Here is a 24,181-nt window from a genome sequence, read left to right as displayed (position 1 = left end):
ATCTGCTAGTTTGTCGTTGATTATGAATTCAGACTATTACTATTCAGTATTATTATTTAATAGTGTGTGTTGATTTTTTTGTCATTTTGTTGATTTTATAGTATTTGATTTTCCTTTCTTCATCCCTTGCTTAGCTGTTATTCTAATGTGGCTTATTCTTTTCTGTGGCCTCATGAATGGGCCTGTGGTTTTGTTTTTTGTTTTTTTTTCACTCTGAGTCAAGTATCTTATGTAGGGCCAGCTGAGTGTCATTAATTCCTTTAATTGTTTTAATTTTTCTTCAATTATGACAGATAGCTTTGCTGGGTATAATAGGCTGGGTTGGCTGTTGTCTTTCAGAACTTGAAATCCATCACTCCAAGCCCTCCATCCTTTGCAGTTTCAGCTGAGTAATCTGGAGCTCTTATGAGGGGCCTCCTTTCTGTGTTGCTTGGTGCTTCTTTCTTGCGGCTTTCTTTGTTCTGTATATTTAGTGTTTTAATTATAACATAATGAGGAGAGGTTCTTCGTGGTCTTGCCTGTTTGGTGTCCTAAATGCCTTCCGTATCTGGATGGACATCTCCTTCCTCACTCTGGCAAATTTTGCTGTGATTCTAAAAAAAAAAAAAAAAAAAAAAAAAAGTTCTATTCCTTTAGAGTGAGATTTTCCCTCTTCTCTGCTTATTGCTCTTGGACCTGGTATTCACAATTTTTCCCATGGGTATCTTCTCAGTATTTTCTCCTTCTTGTTGTTTATTGTGCCAGTCTTCCATCTTGTCTTCAGATCAGGTATTCTATGCTTGTCTTGACCCATCTGTTGCCGAGGCTGCCCATGACATTTTTCACGTTTCCTGGTTTTCTTTTGGTGTTTTAGATAGTTTTTCCTTCAGTATTTCTTTGGTTGGATTCCTCTTCAGGTCTTACATGACCTTCACTGTTTTATTCAGCTGTTTCCTTGTATTCTTGATGAAGAACTTATTCCGCCTTCTGATTTCTTTACTGATAGTTCTTATTTTGAGTTCTTTGTCTGGGATTTCATTTACCTCACTCCTCCTATATGCAATCACTGTAGGGTTAATAATTTTCAGAAGAGTTCTACTTTTTTAGTGTTTTGTGTTTCTTATGTTATTGTGTTGGGATTTACATATCTGGGGATATTTCATTGCTTGATATATTTTCTTTACTTTTTAATCAGTTATATTCTTTCAGTTGAAGTATTTGTGATGCTCAATTGGGACTTGGACTTGGTGAAATTGATAATGTAGCTCAGAAAATAATTTCCTGAGTTCAGGAGCTCTGGGTGCCTGCTGTGAACTCTTTGTTGTTCCCTGGATAGAATAGTAACTAAGAACAGCCATAGTAGCTGGATATACCTCTCTGCAAATATTGTAGTCATCAACGTTTGTTTATCCTGGTGCAGGATAAACAACAAGGATAGCACGGAGTAGTCTCAGATTTTAGTAAATAAGATTATGATCAGGATGGAAGTAAAATGAGTGAGAATAGGGATTATATGTTATAGATTAACTTTGAAAAGAATAAGATGGGAAAAGTAGTTAGGAGGAGAAAGTTGGGGCACTATTAGGGTCTCCATTTTAGAGTTTGCTAGAGCTATGGGAGGCTAAGAAGTAAAATGAGGTGGATGTAAAGATCAAAAAAAGAGACTGAAATGTAGAGAAAAGAGGGGAAGTATGAGAGACATGAATGAATATATAGTAAGGAATGCCTTGAGTAGTCCGGGCAGAGAAACAGACTCAGCAGTCCTAAACCCGACTGAGCAACTAACAGACAGAAGCAAAGGCATCATGAGACACTTATGCATGAGTGAAGATTAAATTACAGAAAATAAAAAAATTAGAGGATTTACTGAGCAGGTTGGCTCAGTGTAAGGACTTGAAAGAGGCTCTTCTCTGTGTTGTGTGTGGGTGAGTGAGTGGGAGCAGTTGGCCTTTGTAGCCTGTGTGTTCTGTGCAGTTCTGTTGTGTCAAGAAGGGGAAACTGATAATTGCTTCTGGTAGTGTGTGTGTGCGTGTGCACGTGTGTGTGTGCATGCGCGCGTGTGTGCATACATGTGTGTGTGCACGTGTGTGTGTGTCTTTTGCTTGTTTGTTTTTGAGTCAGGATTTTCCGTAGCCTAGGCTGGGCCTAGAACTGGCAATGTACCTGAGAATGATATTGAATGGATGACCTTGAACTTCTGAACCTCTTCCATCACATCAGGAGTAGTGTGCTGGGACTACAGGCATTTGCCACCACACCCATTTTATGGGGTCCTGGGGAATCAAATTCAGGATGTAGGCATGCTAGGCAAGAACTCCACCAGCTGAGACACACCCTCCCCAGTCCAGAATGTTTGCTCTTTAAGCCATTTAACACGAGCATCTCAAATTGCTTTCTGTAATATTCAGCAGGGGTGTGACAATTGTGAGTAACAGTTATTAGGTACAGTGGCAAGGTATTTAAATTTTTGCATTGATTATATTTTTAATATCATTAAACATGAAAACCTTGAATTATGCTGCTTCTAGGTGAAATGGCATGTTGTGTTTCTCACCTTTGAGCTCCCTGTTCCAGGAATAATTTTTCTTGATAAATTCCGGAGATGACTTTCCCCATTTTCCACTCATTCTAACTACTGCTCTTCCCAGCAGTGCATATATAAGCTACATCAGTGCATATATTGACTTTTCCTGAAAACAGAGGTCTCAGGAGTTATAATTTCTTCTTGGTGATTGCTTTATTCTTTTTTTCTTTTCTTTTTTTTTTTTAATTTTTACTTATGCACATTGGTGTTTTGCCCCGGATCTGGAGCTACAGACAGTTGTGAGCTGCCATGTAAGTGCTGGAAACTGAACCCAGGTCCTCTGGAAGAGCAGTCAGTGCTCTTAACCCCTAAGCCAACCCACAATTGCTTTATTCTGAAGTTGGAAACACAAAGAGAAAATTGTTGACTCTTTGATGAATAGAGCAGGTTCCCTTGTGATTTCTTCAACACCAGAAGATGTGACGGTTGAGGACCTAGAGTTCTTCCTAGTTAGCACTCTCTGCCACTCCCACGGTACAGAACGTTCTTCCTAGAGACCTGTTACAGGACCAGTTCATTCCAGGAGCAATTTGCTTTACCTTGTGGCCTCTCATCTTCCAGACAGTTAGAGTCTGCTGGAGGTGTCAGTCCGTCCCATGCACTGTGAGCCTTTATCTACCTGGGTTGATTAAACACTGGCAGTCTGGAGTGATTAGTCTCCCTGTGGACAGGACTTGTCTAGTCTTACTTTTTAAAAGACGTGTATGAATGTTTTGTTTACATGTATGTGTGTGTGTCATATGTATGCCCAGTTCCCTTGAAGGTCAGAGAGAGTGTTGAATCCTTTGGGACCCAGGTTATAGCTGGATAAGAGCAGTCATTTGGGTGCTGGGAACCACCTCAGGGCTCTTGGAAAGAACAAGTGATCTTAACGACCGAGGCATCTGCCCAGCCCTGATTTACCCAATCTTAGGTGTGTTTCGAAGTCCTCAGAGTCTGGAGGCAATGGTCTTTTGTCTTGCTGGGGTGAGACCATATGTAGCAACGCCATAGCTGAGTGATGAGAACAGAGTGTGTCTGTAAGCTGGCTCTTCGAGAGCCTCTCCAGCCACAGGTGGATCCTTGGGCACCCCAGACAAAACCAGTTCTTAAAAGTGGGTGGCGAAAAAATAAATAAATAAATAAAAAAAGAAGTAAATAGATTATTTCGGCCGGGCGGTGGTGGCGCACGCCTTTAATCCCAGCACTCGGGAGGCAGAGGCAGGCGGATCTCTGTGAGTTCGAGACCAGCCTGGTCTACAAGAGCTAGTTCCAGGACAGGCTCCAAAACCACAGAGAAACCCTGTCTCGAAAAAAACCAAAAAAAAAAAAAAAAAAAAAAAAAAAGTGGGTGGCGCTCTGCATTAGATCTGAGCCTTATGGCCAGATAGAATGCCAACTTTCTCTGTCTGTCTGTCTGTCTGTCTGTCTGTCTGACTGACCCTCCCTTCCTTTTCTCCCACTGTTAAACATTCAAATGCTAAGTGGACCTAGTGTTAGGCAAGTTGTTGCTTTTCTTTTCGGTTAAATGGTCAATGAGAAAATTGTAATGGTTATAATGACCATTTATGGATAAGACTTGTTTTAAATGTGTTTTCTGTGGTTGTTGTTGTATTGCTTTTGTTTCAAGAAACCCAATATTACACATGAATAATGTACACATGTGTGTATCATAGTCACTACTAAACAGATGTTAGTTGTTCCCCCACTTTAGCTCCCAAATCGATGAGTTGTAATTTAAGAGAGTTGAGCTGGTCTAGAGGTTGGCGAAGAGATCTGTAGTCTCACTTCCTATTGTTCTAAAAAAGCTTATTAAGATGCAGTTTGCACAATGTAAAACGTATCTCTTTAAAACACACAGCGGAGTGATTTTTAGTGCAGTCTCCGGGCTGCACAACCATTGCCACCATCTATTGCCAGAACATGCTCATCACCCAAGAAGAAATCCCAGCCCTTTAACAGCCACGCCCTGCAAGAGCCCTCTCCTCAACCCTCGACAGCCACTAATCTACCTTAGATTGTTAGGGTTTGCATGTTCCGGACAGTTCATATAATGTGTGGTTCTTTGTTAATGTGTGTTTTTTTTTTTTTTTAAACCAGCACATTGTTTTAGGGTCCATCCATGTTCTTTTATTATCTGGTACCACATTTCTTTTTGTTCATTCATCAGTACCTTTGGGTAGTTTTGACTGTGGGGAGGTTATGAATAACACTATTGTGTACATTGGCACGCCTGTTTATGTGACATGTGCTTTCAGGAATCCTAGTACATACCTAAAAATAGAATTGCTGGGTCATTCACTTCCTCCTGCTCCTGCTGTTGAGGAATCACTAGGGTGTTTTCTCTGGTGGTCACACCATTTCATGCCCCTAACAACACCTGAAGACGTTCACTTCTCCGCCTATACTTGGTACCATCGCTGTTTCCTATGACTTGGTATCTTGTTATGCTTCTCATTTTCCCCAAGTAACTAGTGCTGAGTCTCTTCAGTTATATATGATGTCTGCTCAGTTCCTGTCCCCATTTCTCAGGCCAGTTGTCTTTTTAGTATTAAGTTGTAAGGGTTATTTATGCAGCCTATGTATACAATTTAAGATTAATCAACCAACTCCTCCCCCCACCCCGTTCCATCTTTCCTCTTTTGCTTATGCCTGTGCTGTTGTAGTTTTGAAACCATGACTTAATCCAAGGCAACAAAGGTTTACCCTTCCATTTTATGCAAGTTTTATGACTTTGGCTCCTACATTTAGGCCTCTGATCTCTTTTAAGTTAGTCAGTGTGGGGGAGTCGGGACCCAGCTTCCCTGTTCTGCATATATGTGTTCGGTAACCTCAGGACTGCATAATGAAAGGACTGCTATCCTCCCTCACTTATCTCACTGTCCTCGTCAAGGACCAGTTGGCCATAAATGCGAGGCCTCCTTTCTGGCTTGTTTCACTGGTCTTTGTGTTTGGTGTTGTTCAGCTGTAGTGACCTTTGAAACACTTTCTTTCCCTTGCAGGTGAGAGTGGGGTGTGTAGGCTGGATGCCAGCTCTTCACCCCAAGCTTGAGCATCTAGGATGGGGGTGCTCTGAAACTTGTAGCCTGTGCTGTGGTTCAAGATCCTACGTCAATACCAGTATTCTTGGGTTAGTATTTCCAAGGGAAGGGAAGCATCTGGAGAGAGAGAGAGAGAGAGGCAAATTAGGGCAGGAGACACCAACCTTGACCATGTATCTTTAAGAGATCTCATTATTATTAAGCTAATTCTTTCTTCTTTGAATCTACTAGCAGAGAAGGGATTTCTATTTAAATTAGCAAGTGTTTTGGTTGCAGCAAGGCTTGGTGCCTTTGAGGGACATTGTTCTGATTAGTTTGTCAACCTGACACAACCTAGTGTCATTTGGGAAGAGGGATGTCAATGAGAATATGTCCCTACATATTAGTCTGTGGACAAGTCTGTGGTTTATTTTCTTGACTGATGGTTGATGCGGTAGGTCCCAGCTCTCTGTGCAACCCCTGAGCTGGTAGATCTGGGTGCTATAAGAAAGCAGGCTGAGCAAGCCATGGATGCACTCCAGTAAACACTACTTCTCTGTGGCGTCTGCTATAGTCCCTGACTCCAGGTTGCTGCCCTGAGTTTCTACCCTGACTTTCCTCAGGGATGGAACAGGATCTGAGAGTTATAAGTTGATTTTGGTCATGGCATTTCATCACAGCAATAGAAACTAACTGACAGACATGTTGCTGCCTGTTCAAGCAGAGCATGAGGCTTGCGGTGGCTCCTCTCTCTACCCTGGCATTTGCATTGCTCGCTAAGGTCATTAGTACATGGAGATCTGAGAAGATGCCAAAGTTGAGGCTTCGGTGAGAAGCAGGCAGCAGCCAGCTTTCTGAAGTCAGTCTCTCTTTCATCTTTGTGTATGACCTCTAGGTAGCACATAACTTGTAAGCTATCTAAGTTTCATACTTAGAAGCGCAGTACGTTAACATTTGTAAGTGGTGACAGGAGCAGTTCTGATCTGTTCTTGTGTAGCAAGGGTTTGCCCAATCCTCCACATGGGGTAGAAGCCACCACCTTCATCTTTTCAGTGGAGAGCTGGCATTCTTGGTCACCTGTCAGAGCAGGGTTGTGCAGAGAGATGGGGGCATGCATTGTGCTTGGGGAGCTGTGTCCACTTGGTTCTGTGGGACCTGCCTGTTCCAGCCTCTGCCCTTCTCTTCATCAGACCTGGCTGCTCACCCACTAAGTATCTGTGATGCAGCCTCTTCAGGGTCTGGGAGCTCTCCGTTTGGCATCAGAGCCCCCAGAGTTATTGGGGAGTTCCCTTCTATCACCTGTCTACTGCGAAAGCAACAGCAGCTGCCCTGGGAGGTATTTTCAGCTGCTCTTCTGTGGGAGGCTGGAGTCGGGGGCAAAAGGAAGATGGAAGCTACCTACTTCTTTAGCCTTTGCAGTGCTTGTGGGGGTGCAGAGGATCTGTGTATGGCTGGGGTCCTTAGTCACTCTCTACTTTTATTTCTTTTTCAGACAGCAGCGACCATCACCGTATGATTTTCTTACTCATATACTGTGCATTTATACTGTGCAGGGCTGTGTTAAATGCCTAACATAGTGACTTATTCCATTCTCACTACAACCCATGAGGCCAGTACTCTTACAGGCCTGTCTTAGAGATGTGGAACCTGAACTGACACTCACAGAAGCCTTGTAGTTTGCTTAGGGTCATACGACCTGCAAGTGGTAGAGTCCGGATTCTAACCAAAGTGACCTCATTCGAGCTCAGCTCCTCACTATCTCCACAATGTTGCCAAACTAGGGCACACTTGGGAGCACTACCGGGGGGGGGGGGAAGGACACAAAATCATGTCACGTGAATGATACTCAGTGAAACCAGAGATGTTTAGTGCAGAGGTGAGAAGAACCGGGAATAAGTGGAAAAAAGATGGGCAAAGGGATGTATGAGAGACGTTGTCACATCTTTGTCTGTAAATGACAATAACTTTTGGTATAACCCCAGAGGTGACCCAGAGGTGAGATCTCTCTCTCTCTCTCTCTCTCTCTCTCTCTCTCTCTTGTATATGTGCTTATATTCATATATATGAATATTCTGACTCAAAACAGGGGAGAGCTTTTTGCAGGTTCAGAAATGCATAGATGGAGAGATAGGCTCATTTGGGGACATTGGCAGACCTTTTCTAAGGCACAAGAGTTTGTAGAATCCTAGATCTGTTCAGGTAAAGGGGACCGCAGCAGTATCTGTGTTGTCTTTGTTCTCTCCCATCACCCACTACTCATGGCTCCATTTCGTTAGTATACACCAAGCAGCATCCACCTTCTGCTTGATTGTCATCTGCTGCAGGAACTTTTATTACGTCAATGACAAAATTCATAATGCGCATTGAGCTGCTCTCAAGTGGAGTGGCCTTCACAGGCAAGCCCTTCGTATTGAGTTGGGAGCTCTCTGTTTATGATTTCCAGTACATGACTCCATTTCTGTCTATGGGAGTCACACAATCCAAGGAAATCTCACTTCTACAGGTAGATTTGAAGATGGGTACCATTATGTCTTGTGACATTAGCCAACAAATATCCCTGTTTGCTCTGGACAAAGCCCTTAACTCCAGCACCCACTTCCATGCTGTTGGGTTTGTGTCTCTTTCCTCACGTCTCTTTATTCTGAGTCCCATCTGCGTGGCCCTTCTGACAACCCCCACAAACTAGACCCAGGATTTCAGCTATTCTTAGAAACTTGAGGGCGAGTGTCATTGTCTTGTTCTAACTAATGTCCTGTGGGCAGCATTGACATATCATAACTCACTAAAAATGGGGTCAACAATGACTCCCATATTTGGAAGGATTTGAAATCATGCTCCGTGCTTCTTCCCTTAAATTCTGGTGGATGAGGTAAATACTCTAAAAGGGAAATTCCTCGTTCCTCAACAGATACTCCTCCCTAGACTTGGCACAGACTCAGAGACCATGTCTACCGCCTAGGCATAGCTGCGCTTTGAAGCTGTAGTCTACATCTTTTCTGTCAAAGGGAAGGGAAAAGGACAAAATTGACACGGACCAACCACATCCCAACACCGACGCGGTGCTAGGCGCTTTATAGGCCCTGCTGCTGGGAGGCCTTTGTCTTCTTGGTAACCTACTGGATGGTGCCTTGTTTGATAGCTGGAACTCCAAGAGTAAAGTGCTAAGCAATTTGGACCAACAAGCAGATTAAAAGGAAAAGTGGTCATATTTCCACTGTCAAAAGTGAGTTGGGAAATGTCTGTACACTTGCTGCATTCAGTTCAACTCTTTTCTTGTAGAAGATGCCTGTACCCACCAGAGTAATCGCATCATCACAAGTTCAAGATGATGTGTCCAGCCCATCTCTTTACACATAGTCCTTGTTTTCCATCTTACAGAAGAGGGACAGGAGATAGTTGGGAGGGGGGTTGGGAGTGAGAAGGTCTGGTGTGTGGGAAGAGATTCCAGTAACTTGTCCTTGAAATTGTGAGGCAATTCAAGGTGGATTTTAAGAGATACAATTTGAGAAAACCTTTTTTGGGGGAGGGAGCTTGTTGGAGGCAAAGTATTCTTTTTTTTTTTTTTTTTTTTTTTTTTTATTTTTATTAATTAATTAATTTAATTATTAAAGATTTCTGCCTCTTCCCCGCCACCACCTCCCATTCCCTCCCCCCCCCAATCAAGTCTTCCTTCCTCCTCAGCCCAAAGAGTAAGCAGGTTTCTCTGCCCTGTGGGAGGTCCAAGGACCACCCACCTCCATCCAGGTCTATTAAGGTGAGCATCCAAACTACCTGGGCTCCCACAAAGCCATTACATGCAATAGGATCAAGAACCCATTGCCATTGTTCTTCAGTTCTCAGTAGTCCTCATTGTCCATTATGTTCAGCGAGACCGGTTTTGTCCCATGCTTTTTCAGTCCCCGGCCAGCTGGCCTTGGTGAGTTCCCGATAGATCATCCCCATTGCCTCAGTGTGTGGGTGCACCCCTCGCCGTCCTGAGTTCCTTGCTCGTGCTCACTCTCCTTCTGCTCCTCCTTTGGATCGTGAGACTTCAGTCCAGTGCTCCAATGTTGGTCTCTGTCTCTGTCTTCTTTCATCTCCTGATGAAGGTTAATATTCAGGGGGATGCTTATATGTTTTTCTTTGGGTTCACCTTCTTATTTAGCTTCTCTAGAGTCACAAATTATAGTCTCAATGTCCTTTATTTATGGCTAGAAACCAAATATGAGTGAGTACATCCCATGTTCCTCTTTTTGGGTCTGGCTTACCTCACTCAGGATAGTGTTTTCAATTTCCGTCCATTTGTATGCAAAATTCAAGAAGTCATTGTTTTTTACTGCTGAGTAGTACTCTAATATGTATAAATTCCATACTTTCTTCATCCATTCTTCCATTGAAGGACATCTAGGTTGTTTCCAGGTTCTGGCAATTACAAACAATGCTGCTATGAACATAGTTGAGCATATACTTTTGTTGTATGTTTGGGCATCTCTTGGGTATATTCCCAATCTATTTGGCAAGAACTTTAAGTCTTTGAAGAAAGAAATTGAAGAGGACACCAGAAAATGGAAAGACCTCCCTTGCTCTTGGATTGGGAGGATCAACATAGTAAAAATGGCAATTCTACCAAAAGCAATCTATAGATTCAACGCAATCCCCATCAAAATCCCATCAAAATTCTTCACAGATCTGGAGAAGACAATAATCAACTTTATATGGAAAAACAAAAAACCCAGGATAGCCAAAACAATCTTATACAATAAAGGATTGTCTGGAGGCATTACCATCCCTGACTTCAAACTCTATTACAGAGCTACAGTACTGAAAACGGCTTGGTACTGGCATAAAAACAGAGAAGTCGACCAATGGAATAGAATAGAAGACCATGACTTTAGCCCACAAACCTATGAACACCTGATTTTCGATAAAGGAGCTAAAAGTATACAATGGAAAAAAGAGAGCATCTTCAACAAATTGTGCTGGCAAAACTGGAAGTCAATCTGTAGAAGAATGAAAATAGATCCATATATATCACCATGCACAAAACTCAAGTCCAAATGGATTAAAGACCTCAATATCAGTCCAAACACACTGAATCTGATAGAAGAGAAAGTGGGAAGTACTCTACAACACATGGGCACAGGAGAACACTTCCTACGTACAACCCCAGCAGCACAAACACTAAGGACATCATTGAATAAATGGGACCTCCTGAGACTGAGAAGCTTCTGTAAAGCAAAGGACACTGTCACTAAGACAGAAAGGCAACCCACTGACTGGGAGAAGATCTTCACCAACCCCGCAACTGACAAAGGTCTGATATCCAAAATATACAAAGAACTCAAGAAATTAGACCGTAAAAGGTTAATCAATCCAATTATAAAATGGGGCACTGAGCTGAACAGAGACTTTTCAACAGAAGAAGTTCAAATGGCCAAAAGTCACTTAAGATCATGCTCAACTTCCTTAGCAATCAGGGAAATGCAAATCAACACAACATTAAGATACCATCTTACACCGGTCAGAATGGCTAAAATCAAAAACACCAATGATAGCCTCTGCTGGAGAGGTTGTGGAGAAAGGGGCACTCTCATCCATTGCTGGTGGGAATGCAAACTTGTGCAACCACTTTGGAAAGCAGTGTGGCGGTTTCTCAGGAAAGTCGGGTTCAACCTACCTCTTGACCCAGCAATACCACTATTGGGAATATACCCAAGGGAGGCAAAGTATTCTAAATAGAGAATCCGGATAACCTAATATCCGGAGCGTAAGAAGTAGGATTTGGGCGAAACAGAGACATGAAACCAAGGTCCATGGTTCATTACACTGCTCTGGCCACTAAAAATTCATCAGGACACTGGTACCATCAAAGGCTTCTAACGCAAAGATCAGAGGGGAAGCCCCTGCTTTAAGAAGATTAGGAATTGCCACAAACATGATCTTCCTTGTACAGATGAAGTGTCTACCAAGTTAAGACGAGGAGAAATTGTACAGTGCCAAAGTCTCCTGACCCAGTTTTCCTCGATATTTCAAAAAAATATTTGACCACAGAACACCTTTGTCTCTGGCAACTCCTGTTCACATTCCATAGGAACCATGTTCACCATACGTGCAAGGCAGGAGAGACACTGACAGCGGTCTCCTGTCACTGCTGGAGTGGGCATGCCCCAGAAGGAGTAGGTTTCCAGAGATGTGGGTGTGTGTTAGGAATCAAGGCAGAAAGACCAACAGCAAAGGCTTCTCTGGAAAGTGAAGTCCCACTCTCCCGAGAAGCTTCCAGAGAAAGAGCTGGTGGCCAGTGGGCATGTGTGATGGCTAGTTTTATGCCAACTTGACACAAGATATAGTTATCTGAGAGGAAGAAGCCTCAAGTAAGAAAATATTTCTGTAAGGTTGGGCTGTAGGTATTTTCTCAATTAGTGACTGATAGGGCTTGTGGGTACTGTGTGGTCCTGGGTTTTCTAAGAAAGCTGCCTAAGCAAGCCATGAGGAGCAAGCTAGTAAGCAGCATTTCTCCGTGGTCACTGCGTCAGCTCCTGCCTCCAGGTTCCTACCCAGTTTGAGTCCCGCCTTGGCTTCCCTCATGGACTGTGGCTTGGGATATGTAAGCTCTGTCTTCCCCCAGGTTGTTGTTGATCATAGTATTCCATCACAGCAATAATAACCCTAACTAAGACATCATGGAAGTCCCAAGGTATTACCCAACCTCCATAAAATCCCTCTGATCCATCCTGGAGGGAATGCTTCTATCTAACTCTTCTCTCTGAGAATCATTTTCCCCATCTGCCTCCCTGGCAAAGAACAAGGCAAAAAAAGACTCAAGTCCCTAGACCTCAGCATCTATAAACACCTCCTTTCTCCTTCTCCCCCTAGACTGGAGTAGGGATGAGAGCCACACATCTTTATCTTTGGGCCTCTCTGAATCCTCACTTATAAAATGTTTGGGTTAGATTGGTAAACTCTGAGGGTTTTTCCTGTTCCTTGGTTTCTGAAATGTTACAAAGACTGGAATATCAGGACTCTAATTTCCTGGGCTATTACTAAGTAGTTAGAAAATTTACATAAATAATTCTTCCATGAAAGGCTTTCCAAAGAGACTAACTTTGAGGCCCAAATGAGGACAAGCAGAGACCACTAGGGGCTGACAAGCTGTTGTCGAAGTCGAAGGTGGTATTTTCCACTCGGGGCCTGGCACCTGAGGGTGTCGGCTGCCATCTGCCTCTCTATTTTTCTCTACACTCTCCTCCCACGTGTCCCCGTGAGCTGGTGTTTTCTCTGCCCACTGGTCACTCATTTGCCTTTGTTGGAAGTGCTGGCCTCCCACACTCTCGCTGGGTGGTCAGGAGTTGGACTAATGTTGATGATTCGCAGGCTTAAAATAATTTCAGATTTGTCTTCATTTGGGTGGAGGTTGAACTGCAATATACCCCTGGCCTGTTTATGTAAAAAGACTTTTTGCCAATGATATTAAAGCACATGAGTCAGAGATGGAACTTAATCTAGGAGCACAGTGTTTTAAAGTTGCTGGAGGAACCAGTTTTATCCAACAGGACTCTGGCAGCAGAAGCAGAAAGTAGCCTTATTTTGGATGGTGTACACTTTGTCCCCAAAGGAGGACCCTCCGGCTGACACTCTGGCCTCTGCAGGATGCTCTAGAGTGGGCTGGGAGCCATTTTCTGACAGTCTGAGTTTTGACAACTCTATGACAAGGTACTAGAAACGGCCACTGGCCTTGTCAATTCCTCTTGGCCTGGGCATATCCTATTCGTTAAAGGTCAGGACTTGGTCAGTTAGAGATTCTCAAGAGACAGAGAGTATTAGTTACTAAGTTAAATTATAAATTTGCAAGGGGAGCTAGACCGGGCACACTTTGTGCTTTGATTGTGTCTAGCTAATTTGCGGTTCGGTAGAACTTACGTCTGACTGCTTCTCTGCCAGCGTTTCTCTGGACGAGGATTCTTTCTTCCTGGGATGTTACTAAGGAGTTGAAAATTTGCATAAATAATTCTCCTATCAAGGACCTACCAAGAGAGTGGCTGAATGCATCAAACAATTATTTCTATTTAAAATAAATTTCCTCTCTGCCCAAATTTCCTCAGACTTTGCTGATTTCAGACCCCTCATTCCCCGCACACTGGTCAGAGTGTGCTCTTTGGTTCTCACCAGTTCGTTTCTGGCCTTTTAAAATGAATGGGTAGTTTGCATATATACATTAAATATTAGAATAAACAACTAAGTATTTTTTCTTTTTATGTCTGTGTGTGAGGCACATATGCCTGATTGTGCGCATGTGTGTGTGCACGTCTGTGTATGTGTGTGTGTGTGTAGATTTGATGTTGAAGTTGGGAGTCTTCTTTGGCCACTTCTCCATTTTATTCATCGAGGCAGAGTCTCTCTGTTGAACTCAGAGTTCACTGATACAATTAGTCTAGCTAGCAGGTTTGCCCTGGGGTTCCCTGACTTTGCTTTCAGAGTGCTCGGGTTACAGATGGGCTGCCCTCCCCACCTATGGACACCAGTGCTGGGGCTCAGAACTCTGATCTTCACGTTTGGTGCTTCCAGGGCAAGTTCTGTAACCACGAGCCTGAAACAGCTAAATTCCACTGGTCCTGACCTGCTGACGTCTGCACTTTATTCATATTATGTCATCAGCTCCCTGACAACCAAGATGGCTGTTATTACTATTATCGCCCCCTTTTAAAATACTCACAGCTATCTGAGCTTAGACTGATGGGATAGCTGCAGACCGCCCCCCTGCAGCTTCTGTTCTGCAAACATGGAAAAACACTCCAAGGCAACTTAAAATCTCTTGGTTCGAATCATGGATGATCAATTGCATTAAAGTTCCTTCAGCAGAGAGGTCTTGCTGAGCTACCTCAACAAGTCCCTCAATCTGAGACCCCACTAGAGCCCCTGGGTCCTCTTTTGCTTCCTCCTGCCACCTCCTTTTAACACAGCTGGGTTATGCCCCAGACCTCAAAGGAATGGGGCAGCATTCCTCATTCGCTTGTAGTTTTATGGAATTTGGAAGCAACTCCCAGCCTGAAGATTTTGGTGTTGGTTTTTTTTTTTTTTTTTTGTGTGTGTGTGTGTGTGTGTGTGTGTGTCTTTTCCTTGTAGTGTGGTTGGAAGAAAAAGCTGAGGACATGGGGGAGAAAGGCTTGTGTTTGGTTCTGTGGGCCTGGCTAGCTGTGCTCTCACAGGCAGACAATGGGTACACTGAGTAAGAATGTGGCCCCGTGGACATTTGGGCCCTGAGGTCAAATGGTGTCCCCTGAAACAAAGCTCTGGGCTTTGCCTTTTATTCATGTGTCCCGTTCTGCCCTAACCTTAGGCGGAACTCTATGCATACCCTGGGGGAGGGGCTCTCAAACAGCTTGGTTCTCTGCAGCATGCTCAACGATATTGTCTCTGCTGCAACAAACAGCATCTGGCCTGAGGCACGGCCTGGGATGCTGCTTGGTGCACAGCCCTCATGTGAGAGCCTCAGCAGTGGGCTTCCAGAGCTTAGGAGGGAGTCAGCTCGGCATCTCAGGTCTTGGGACAGTTGGCCGAAGTGGAGAAAGCAGCCAGCCAGATCCCATTAGTCCCATTTAAATGCTGCCTCTGGGTAGGAATGAGCTCTAGGAAGCCTCCCCTGCAGGGCTTATGTGATCTGCAGTGAAGCCAAGTTTCCAGAGGCACTTTCCAGCCTCACCTGTGGAGGTTACTGGAGGCAGTCTGGCCCATGGGGAAACACCTGGCAGGTGTTCCTGGTGTGACTGAGAACAAAATCACTGCTGTGGCCACTCCAGCCTTCACCACGTGCCAAGTGTAAGACTACCTCACCAGGGGCCCCCAGCTTAGGCAGTCATTGCCCACAGTATACAGAAGAGGCTCTAAGAATTGGTGATGCACCTTATCTGTAACGGGCCAGAAGAGGGTTCGATCCCTGGCCTGTCTTGATTTCTTTCTATTCCACCATTAATCTCACTGGGATACTGCTACCAAGCCTGTGACGTTGGTGGTGAGTGAGCATCTCGGGTGTCATTGTGAAGAAAGAGCAGAATGTGGCTTGGGTTCGTGCACTAGGCAGCGTCCCTGCAGAGATGTGAGAGAGTGCTCCATTTGACGGCAACCGTGTTATCTGTAGGAATAAGAGACTGTTTTGTTCTACCCTGATACCTGTGGACAGGCTCTAGGTGAAACAACTTGCCTTGAAACAACTTGGCGGGGGGTGGGGAACTTATTGTGTCTGATACCCACACAAGAATACAATACTTTCCATAGCTTATTTTTTTTTTTTTTTTTTTTTTTTTTTTTTTTTTTGCCTTAGTGATAACTTCTGGCTCCCAACCATGCTGTCTGAATTCTTTTACTATCCCTCCCCACTCAGTTTGTACGCAGTCACTGCCTGGCCTCAATTCCAACACGTCCTTGATCCCAAGTGGCACCCCTCCCCATTTTAATATCTTTACATTTGGCACACATCTTATCCTTGAGATAGACACTTAATGTGGTATGGCTTTTTAAATTGATGTTGCATTTTAGAGTCAATGGGAGACCGAGAATGGGGAAAATATGAGAGTCCGTGTCTTCATTCAACCCATCAGTCACCTGCGATAGATGTCAGCATCGTACTAGATTCTGGGGACTCTGAAATAATGACTTTGCAGTCGTTGAGGTTTTAATCTAGAGCGGCAAGATGAACCCGCCAGACCAACAACAGCTCGGGCTCGCTCGCTTGCCATGGGAAGGGCTCTGAATTTGCAGAAGGGCTTGAAGAAAGCAAGACTGGCTTTGAGTATCATGGAGGGGAGCAGAAGGATGAGGAAAAGGTTGGGAAGAGGCGGCCTGAGCCGGTGTTGCGGATAAACGGAATAGGTGGGGCCCGACAAAGGCTCAAAACCCAGAGAAATGAGGCTGTGTTTGGGAATATCAAAGGGCTCTTTGTGGCCAAAATGGAGGGTGTTTGTGGGGCTTTGGGTGTAAAAAGACACCAGAAGGATGGGCAGGTACAGATTGTTAGGGACCTTTAAGTGTCATGGAATTTAGTTTAATCTTTATCTCGAGCCCAAAAGTGAACCACGGAATAGCTTTATGCAAGCTTTATGTCTTGATAGATGGTTAGTAATTCTGCAGAGAAAACAGACCCAAGAGGGCAGAGGGTAGGATGGGAGAAGGTGGGTAAGGTAACAGCTGTTGGAGGATATCGGAAGCTATTCTAGGAGAGTGAAAGAAGGCCTCATTTTAATTAACCATTCCCAGACTGCCCGCTCTGATCATGCAGGCTTCAAGATCACCCCGTGGTGCTAGAAGCTGGGCTTCTAGCAAAAGATCCTGCAGGCACAAGGGGGCTCGGTGATTGTCTTGGGAGAGCTGTGTTCTCACTGGACAGGCTTATGTTGCTTACGTCACTGTGTTACTTATGAGCAAAAAACTTAGTGTTTGTCTCTACTTGTTCAAGAAGTGCCCCATCAATCCCTAATGGTGACATTGCCACAGATACTTGCCAGATTAGTTTGTGGCTAAGGCGGTTTTACATCTGGATGGCATACAGAGCATATGCCAGCTCTGGAGGAAAGTATGGGAACTGGAGAAATGCATCCCAAGGGAACCACAGTGGGCCTTTCCCCATAGGCTATCAGATGTTAACTGGAGTCATGAGAAAGAAGCAGGTAATTGCTGTGGGCTTACATGCAGGGGTCATAAAGCAAACATGACATCGATGCTGGGTCCACCTGTCTGTTCCACCTATGAGAGATGTCCTGGGATAGACGTGGAAGTGGGAGGTGGGAGGAGATTTTCTGACACTCGGATGCTGGGAAACGCGGCGAGGGATGATTGACTGTGACCTGAGACTCACGACTCTCCTCCTTGTCCACTCTTCTGAACAGGTGCAGTGCCACACTTACACGGGGTACTGCTGGTGTGTCACCCCGGACGGGAAGCCCATCAGTGGTTCTTCTGTGCAGAATAAAACTCCTGTATGTTCAGGTACCGTAGGAAGGGGTGGGAGGAATGGAAAGGGCTGAAGAGAGACTTGGTTGGGCCCTCAATCTTATAGGCAAACCTTTAGCAGGGTGGTGTGGGAAACGAGGCCAGGTTAGAAGGTTCCACTCTTCTTGCTCCGTAGTCAGCTCAGTGAAGAGTGTCTATCAGTGTGTGTTTATTTATTTTGAGTTTTTGTTTCTGGCCCAGCATTCTTTTTTCTAAGTATTGGCTATAGTCCCTTAGATCTGAGATGACATACATCTAGGATTTTGTTGTTCTTTGTTGCCTGTGGTGGGCCTTGAAGTGCGTTATTGGTATTGGTTTTGAAGTTATGTGAGAGCTCAACACCAAAGGCTTTGGTGATTGATTAGTGATGTCTCTCATGGACACAGGCAAGGAGAGTATTAGCTTCTCTCCCACATCTGTGTCATCCTTGAACATTGTAATGCACAGCAGTGGAAGGTTGTCCTGACAGTGAACCGTGTGTCTGGCTGGTCGTCTGTAGACGCCAAGTGTCCTAGCATCTCCTTGAATAGACTAGTGGGTACTAGATCTGGAATGGATCTGACATCCTTTGTTCTTATGAAACATTTCTGATAATCAGACAAGCTTGATAACAATCCATTGGGTTAATCCATAGCATAGAAAAGATTACCTTTTTGCTCCCAACTTTGTAAGCTTACAGAATTTGCTGTTAGGTCAGTTTTATGTGTTTGTGGCTATGGATCCACACAAGCCCCATGTTTCCCCCTCATTAGTAACTCCCTTAAGGTCGCCCTTAAAACAGCCATTCTCAACCCATCCACTATGTGTGGGGCTTGCATTTTACTTATTCCCAATTTTAAGTGCAAGCAAAGTATAAAACATTATGCTAAAACATAGTTCCAGAGGCCCTCTGTCTACGGTAAGTTTCCCCTGGTTTTTAAATTTTTAAAATAAAATTTGTTCTCTCTCTCTCTCTCTTTTTTTTTTCCAAAAAAGAAAACCTGGCCCATCTGTTTAAAAAGGAAAGCAAGTGGTACAGGCAATAGGGCTGTGTGTAAGAATGTATGTTAGGCTCAAAATTTACAGGCCAAAAGGGAAGTTTACTTTATTTGTGGTTTACACAGAAACTGGAAACCTTAATTGGGTTAGGGCGAGGAGGGGCAGGTCAGGACTTGGCCCTCCTTGCAAATGACCTGGAACGCTTCATTTAAAGCAAACAAATGTACTAGACACAAGCCCCCTTCAGGATAACAGAATCCTCACAAATCTAGAGCATGGAGAAGGAGTGTAATATGGGCCAGGAAAGTCAGGATTCTCACTTTTCTCTCATGGGCAGGATCTCCACAGAGATCTTTCTGTGGAGTGGGTTTCGTCTTTGCACATTTGATTTGGGCTCTAAGGAGAAGGCAGGTGCCACAGAGCCAGCCCTGGATGATACGGGCATGCGGCATCGCATAAGAGATGGGGCAAATGTTTGGCCAGCATACAGGTTGCCCCCTCCTTGACGAACAGGCTGTGTCTAGAAAATTGTTTCCATGCCTCAGACTGTTTGGCCCATTCAGTACAATTGGGCCAACAATTTTCTACTTAACGCAGATGGAAAATCGCCGATTTCCTGCCCTGACCAGCAAGGGGTGTCAATCATGGCATTTTCAGTAAGAGGGGGTTTCACCAGTTGGCCCTGGTGACTGGATATGGGTCAGAGCACGGAGCTGGTGAGGAGAGGAGGTGCGCAGGGGTGTATAAGTGGAGGACAAACACTGGAATGTTTGAGTTACATGGATGTTGAATTTTGTAAAAACCCGGTCAAGATTGGTTCCAGGGAACCTGGGAATCATAGTTCATCTCAAAACAGTCTGGGTTATCAGTGACATTGACGTTAAACAAACCCCACTTGACATGCATGTGCACACTAACTTTGTATATAATATCCCCGGTGTGTATACAATACATATATACATGACCATGTGCTCATGACATCAGGCTTTGCCAAGTGTTTGACGGAAACCAACCACAGTGCGATCTGAATGTTGTGCTTCTGTTTCCTCTCTCGTCCAAGGTCCGGTCACCGACAAGCCCTTGAGCCAGGGCAATTCAGGAAGAAAAGGTGAGTGGAGTTTCATGCTTCATCTAAATGTTTGCTTTGAAAGTCAGTGTGAGCAGGGGTTCTTAGCTGAGAGAGAAGGAACCTGGGATGACAAAGAAACACATTTCACGTTTCCAGTGTCCTCCCTGAAGCACTAGAGGTAAGGAGGGCCCAGACAGTGGTGATGACCCAGCAGAGTGTGGGGCACAGAGCTGGGTAGGGACCCTTATGGGAGCGCCGCGTGGATCTCTGCTCTCTGGGAAGTTCCATTGGCCAACTACCAACAGACCCAGCATTCATTCGAAGAGGAGGATCAAGGTAGGGTACTTGTGTCCTCCCCTGACATTTTCCTTGATGGTGTGTTCTAATACATACATCTAGAGTCTCTTCCTGAAGACTAGGCTGACTTCATGGGTATGCAGCCAGTTTTCTTGTCCTTAAATTCTCAACCATGTTGCTTTGATGGGAAGATGGTGGTAGTGTGTACACAGACCAAGGAGACACATATCCCATGAGTGTCTGCTGCCTTGGTGGTGGCATGCACATGGGCTGAGGAGACACCTATCCCATGAGTGTCTGCCTTGGTGGTGGCGTGCACATGGGCCGAGGAGGCACATGTCCTCTTAGTGTCGGCTGCCAGACCTTGTTATATCAAAGCATCACGTAGTTTGTAAGATGTTTACAATTTGGCTTCCATAGCAAGCTTAAGGGTTTGACTCTTTTGTTTAAACCTAGAACAACACTAAACAGCAAATTAAACACTACTATTACAAGTTGAGAGAGAAGAGAGAAAGAGAGACTTTGGTAGAGAGGGGAGAGCTTTCTGTTTTAAATTTCTAATGACAATTTTACCCTCTCCTTTTAACAAGGGCCCACATTTTTCTTTGAGTTGGCTTCGTCTATGTCTGGGGGCTGTTTAGTGGACCCTGGTCTGCAGCCCTGGTCCCTTCTAGCTTGGAAGACAGTGAGGCCCAGGGCTTACAACTGCTGCTCCTGAGATAGTGCGCACAGTGGTTTTGTCATATGTGCAGGTGCAGTCAAGTTCCCCTCTACCTCAGGCTGAAGCGGGGGCTTCCCATCTCATCTATGCTCTGGAAGCTGCGTGCTCCTGAGAGTCCCTCAGTGGGGAGGGTACTGTGGCCAGGTTCACCGTGTGCCACACAGAGGCAAGGGCAGCTACTGGCTTCTGCCACTGCACAGAGGGTGGAGTTAAGGACCAGAGAAGCTGTTGTCCTGCAATGTGGTCCTCCAAGAAGTGGGAGGTGGTATCACCACTGACTAAAACAATGGGCTCACAGGTGGGTGGCTTCTCTTCCCCTGAAGAAGGAAGGTGGGAAGAAGGGAGCAGATACCTTGCCAGGTCCTTCCCAGAGCTGGCGATGCAACCGGGGCTGCTATGGTGGGACGGTGGGCATGGGGGTAGGGATGTCTCTGTAGAGACCTGAAGTCACCAGGACTGCCAGTGGCATGTGCCTGGAGGGTTTGGGCATTGGAGCTGCTTTCTTTTTGCCTGCCGCAGGATGAAATGCCCCCAGGAGCCTCGCATTTGTTTCTGTGTTGTTTCTGAGGACCTCTTGGCCGAGAAAATCTGTTGACAGGCTGTGAAACTGACCACCCATCAGAACTGATCCTTCCCATCGAAAGGAATGGGGGAAGGTGCGAGGAGCTTATAAAGCCTGCTGTCCAGAAAGGCTGCCTGGGAGATAGCAAAGGGCTCTCCTAGTGGCTGTGGCCTTGCCCTCCATGGGTCACAATGACAGATAGCTCGTGGTCACCCGGGCGTCTTTTGAGCCAGCTGGGAGAGGGCAGGTGGACTGCAGATGGCATTTCAGTAGAGAGCAGTGAACACCCTTTGTCCCCTCGGACCAGGGTCAGCCAGCAGATCTGGAGGAGGCGTCAGGGTAATGGAAAGAATAAGGCTCCCCCCCCACCCCGCAGGGTAGTGGTTCTCAACCTTCCTAATGCTGTGACCCTTTAATACATACCGTTCCTCATGTGGGAGAGACCTCCAACTCTAGTTATTTCATTGCTACTTCATAACTGTAACTTTGCTACTGTTATGAATGATAACATAAATATCTGATATGCAGGCCACCTGATATGCCACCACCAAAGGGGTCACGATCCACAGGGTTGGGAATCGCTCACCTGGTGGGAGAAGTTACTATCAGTTCCCAATTCTTTGCTTCCTTGCCTTACTTCCTCCTGCAGGGTTCCGTGGAGGCAAAGGACAGGGGCACATGGCGGGTGAGTGTGGTGTGTTTGGTCCCCCTCTCCTCTGGAGATCTGAACTCTGCCCTGGGATCTCATTTCCCCTCTACTTGGAGGATCAATTTAGGTGCAGGACCAGCTTTCCTTTGTCTGCCATAGGCGCATGGAGAAGGCAGGTTTGGGCCACCTGTCGGAAAGGCCACTTGAAGTCACACCTGCCTAGGAAGGCCGAGTTTGAATGGGGACAGAGTGTGAGAGGGCATTTGTAATATCCTGTGTCGACCTGCAGAGGTTCCTCTTTCAGCTTCACTTAAGAATGGAATGTGCTCTGCGGGGCCGCAGGTGGGACCACACAAAGGCCCCTTGTCTGAGCTGAGCCCATGCCCGCATGTGGCTTCTCCCAGAAGGCATCTCTCTAGAGTTGGGGCTTGTCAGCCAAAGGACATTGGCCCAGCCCCTGGGAGTGTGAGGGCTTTGGCTGGAAAGGAGGTGCAGCCATGGGTCTGTGGGTGCAAGGGATGTGGGTGTGAGGGATGTGGGTGCAAGGCAGGGATGGGAGAGCTTCTCTCTTCCCCTAAGTCTCTTGCCTTCTTGAATATGCCCCACTGATGGGCTGCGAAGGATCAGTTCTCTCTGCCTGGAAGGAATGAAAAGATGCATTGTGCGACCGACTGCTCCGTGTCTGGTCGCCAGCCAGGAATTAGGCCTTGGAAGGAGAGGAGGAGAAAGGCAGGGTGCAGGGAGCTGGGGGTGAAAGACCAGAGAGATAGCGTGAGGGAGGGAGGCCAGGCAGCAGCAGGTCACTGCTGTCTGACCAGGCTGGGGGGTCTGGGTTCACAGGTGTGGGGCCTGAGGGAAGAAGTGGGGGGGGCACTGTTATCTTCCCCAGATGCACGTGCTCAAGGAGGGGAGGAGGGTCACAACTTCAGACTATTTACTTAATCCCCTGGAATGTCCCCTCTTCCCTCTGTTCTTTGTACCCCTTGCGTTTAACGGATTCCTTTATGGGCACATGTGTGGTAATTAACACATGCGGTGTGGGTCCTGGGCCATGTGTTTGAGTTTCAAATATCCATTGATCTGGGGCAATCCCATCCTGCTGCCCCCTCTGCTTCTCCTCTGGTCCTGGTCCTTGAAGACAGATGGGGGTGGTGTGTGTGTGTGTGTGTGAGTGTGTGTGAGTGTGTGTCTGGGGGTTGGTGCACACATGCACTCGCATGTGTTTTATTGACGCCATGGAGGTCTTTCTGAAGAGAGGACGAGGAGCCCAGGCAGTCCCTCTAGCTCGGAGGCTCTGCTGCTCAAACAGTTGAAGGCTGCCGGGGTTGAGAGAGGGACTGATTTGAGGTTTCCACTGATGCAGTGCAAGTGCAGGTGACTGGGAAGCAGGCTCAGGAGCAACCTTTGGTGGAGCCTGTGGGCTTTCCCAACCTATCCTTCTTTGGGGGTCAGATGTGAAGAACTGCAGGTGTGTTTGTTTGCGGGGGCTGCCTGGCTGCACCGCCTGTGCGGTACCAGGATGACAATTCTCAGAAGGGACTAGGGAGTGAGAAAGGATGGTGGAGGGGAGGACCCCAGACAGCATGTGCAAAGTGGATTTTAGTGGTTCTCAGGAGTGCTACCCCCTCCCCGCAGCTCAGAATCACAGAATCCTCAGAGCTGACGCTGCTGTGACAAACAGCAAGTGAAAAAACGAGGGTCGTCAGAGAAAACTTTCCAAAATTTTCTCATTTTTCTCTTGAGAGGTCTGGCAGTTTGCTATTTAACAAAAGTGAGAAAGAAGCAAAGAATAATCTCTGCTTAAATTTTCCTTTAGGGAGTTCTGTATTTGTCAAGCCAGTCTTGGAATAGGGTAGAGAGCTCCCAAAGTCCAACTCACCTTTAGTTGGCAGGGAGTTCTCTTTAATCCCTTATTGGCCACTCCACAGTGTGTGCCTTGAGTAAGGAGTGAGTCACATTTATTTCCCCAAGGTCTCTGTCTATGTCTCTATTTTTGGATGCTCTTGTGGAGTCTGGTCTGCAGAATGGTGCCATCCTGGGACCTGTGCCCCTCAAGAGGTGGATCAGAATGGAGAGCTGGGTTATTTAGGGCAGGGGTTGGTCCCAGGTAGAATGGACATGGCAGCCTTCAGCCTTGGTCTCACAATTGGGGTCAAGGGCAGTGAGCACACCGGAAGGAGGTGTGCCCCGGTTCCCTAAGCCTGGTTGAGGGATATGTGCATATGATTTTAACCTGTACTGCATTTAAATTTAATAGTGGAGACAAGCAACGATTATCTGTGTATACCCACTCTCATACTATCCTGCTGAACAGAAAAATGCAATCTCCAATGCAGGGGATGCAGCCCCTGGCTCTCTATATGCATGTTGCTGCTGCGTCCTATG

The 24,181-nt window shown here is 45.8% G+C and overlaps 1 protein-coding gene across 3 annotated transcripts in view; it reads left to right on the top strand.

Annotated features, from left to right (window-relative positions):
- Positions 1-24,181, top strand: part of Smoc1 (SPARC related modular calcium binding 1) — a 164,273-nt gene that overhangs the window by 91,624 nt on the left and 48,468 nt on the right. For all 3 annotated transcript variants that reach the window (XM_057783113.1, XM_057783114.1, XM_057783112.1), the window contains exons 4-5: positions 17,418-17,517; positions 19,559-19,606. In XM_057783113.1, coding sequence (XP_057639096.1) covers positions 17,418-17,517; positions 19,559-19,606 — 148 coding nt within the window. The remainder of the gene's footprint in view (positions 1-17,417; positions 17,518-19,558; positions 19,607-24,181) is intronic.

The sequence above is a fragment of the Chionomys nivalis genome, chromosome 10 (genome assembly GCF_950005125.1).
Source record: "Chionomys nivalis chromosome 10, mChiNiv1.1, whole genome shotgun sequence".
NCBI classification, from domain to species: Eukaryota; Metazoa; Chordata; class Mammalia; order Rodentia; family Cricetidae; genus Chionomys; species Chionomys nivalis.
The sequence above is the reverse complement of the archived record's forward strand: the minus strand, read 5'-3'. Positions and strand labels throughout refer to the sequence as shown.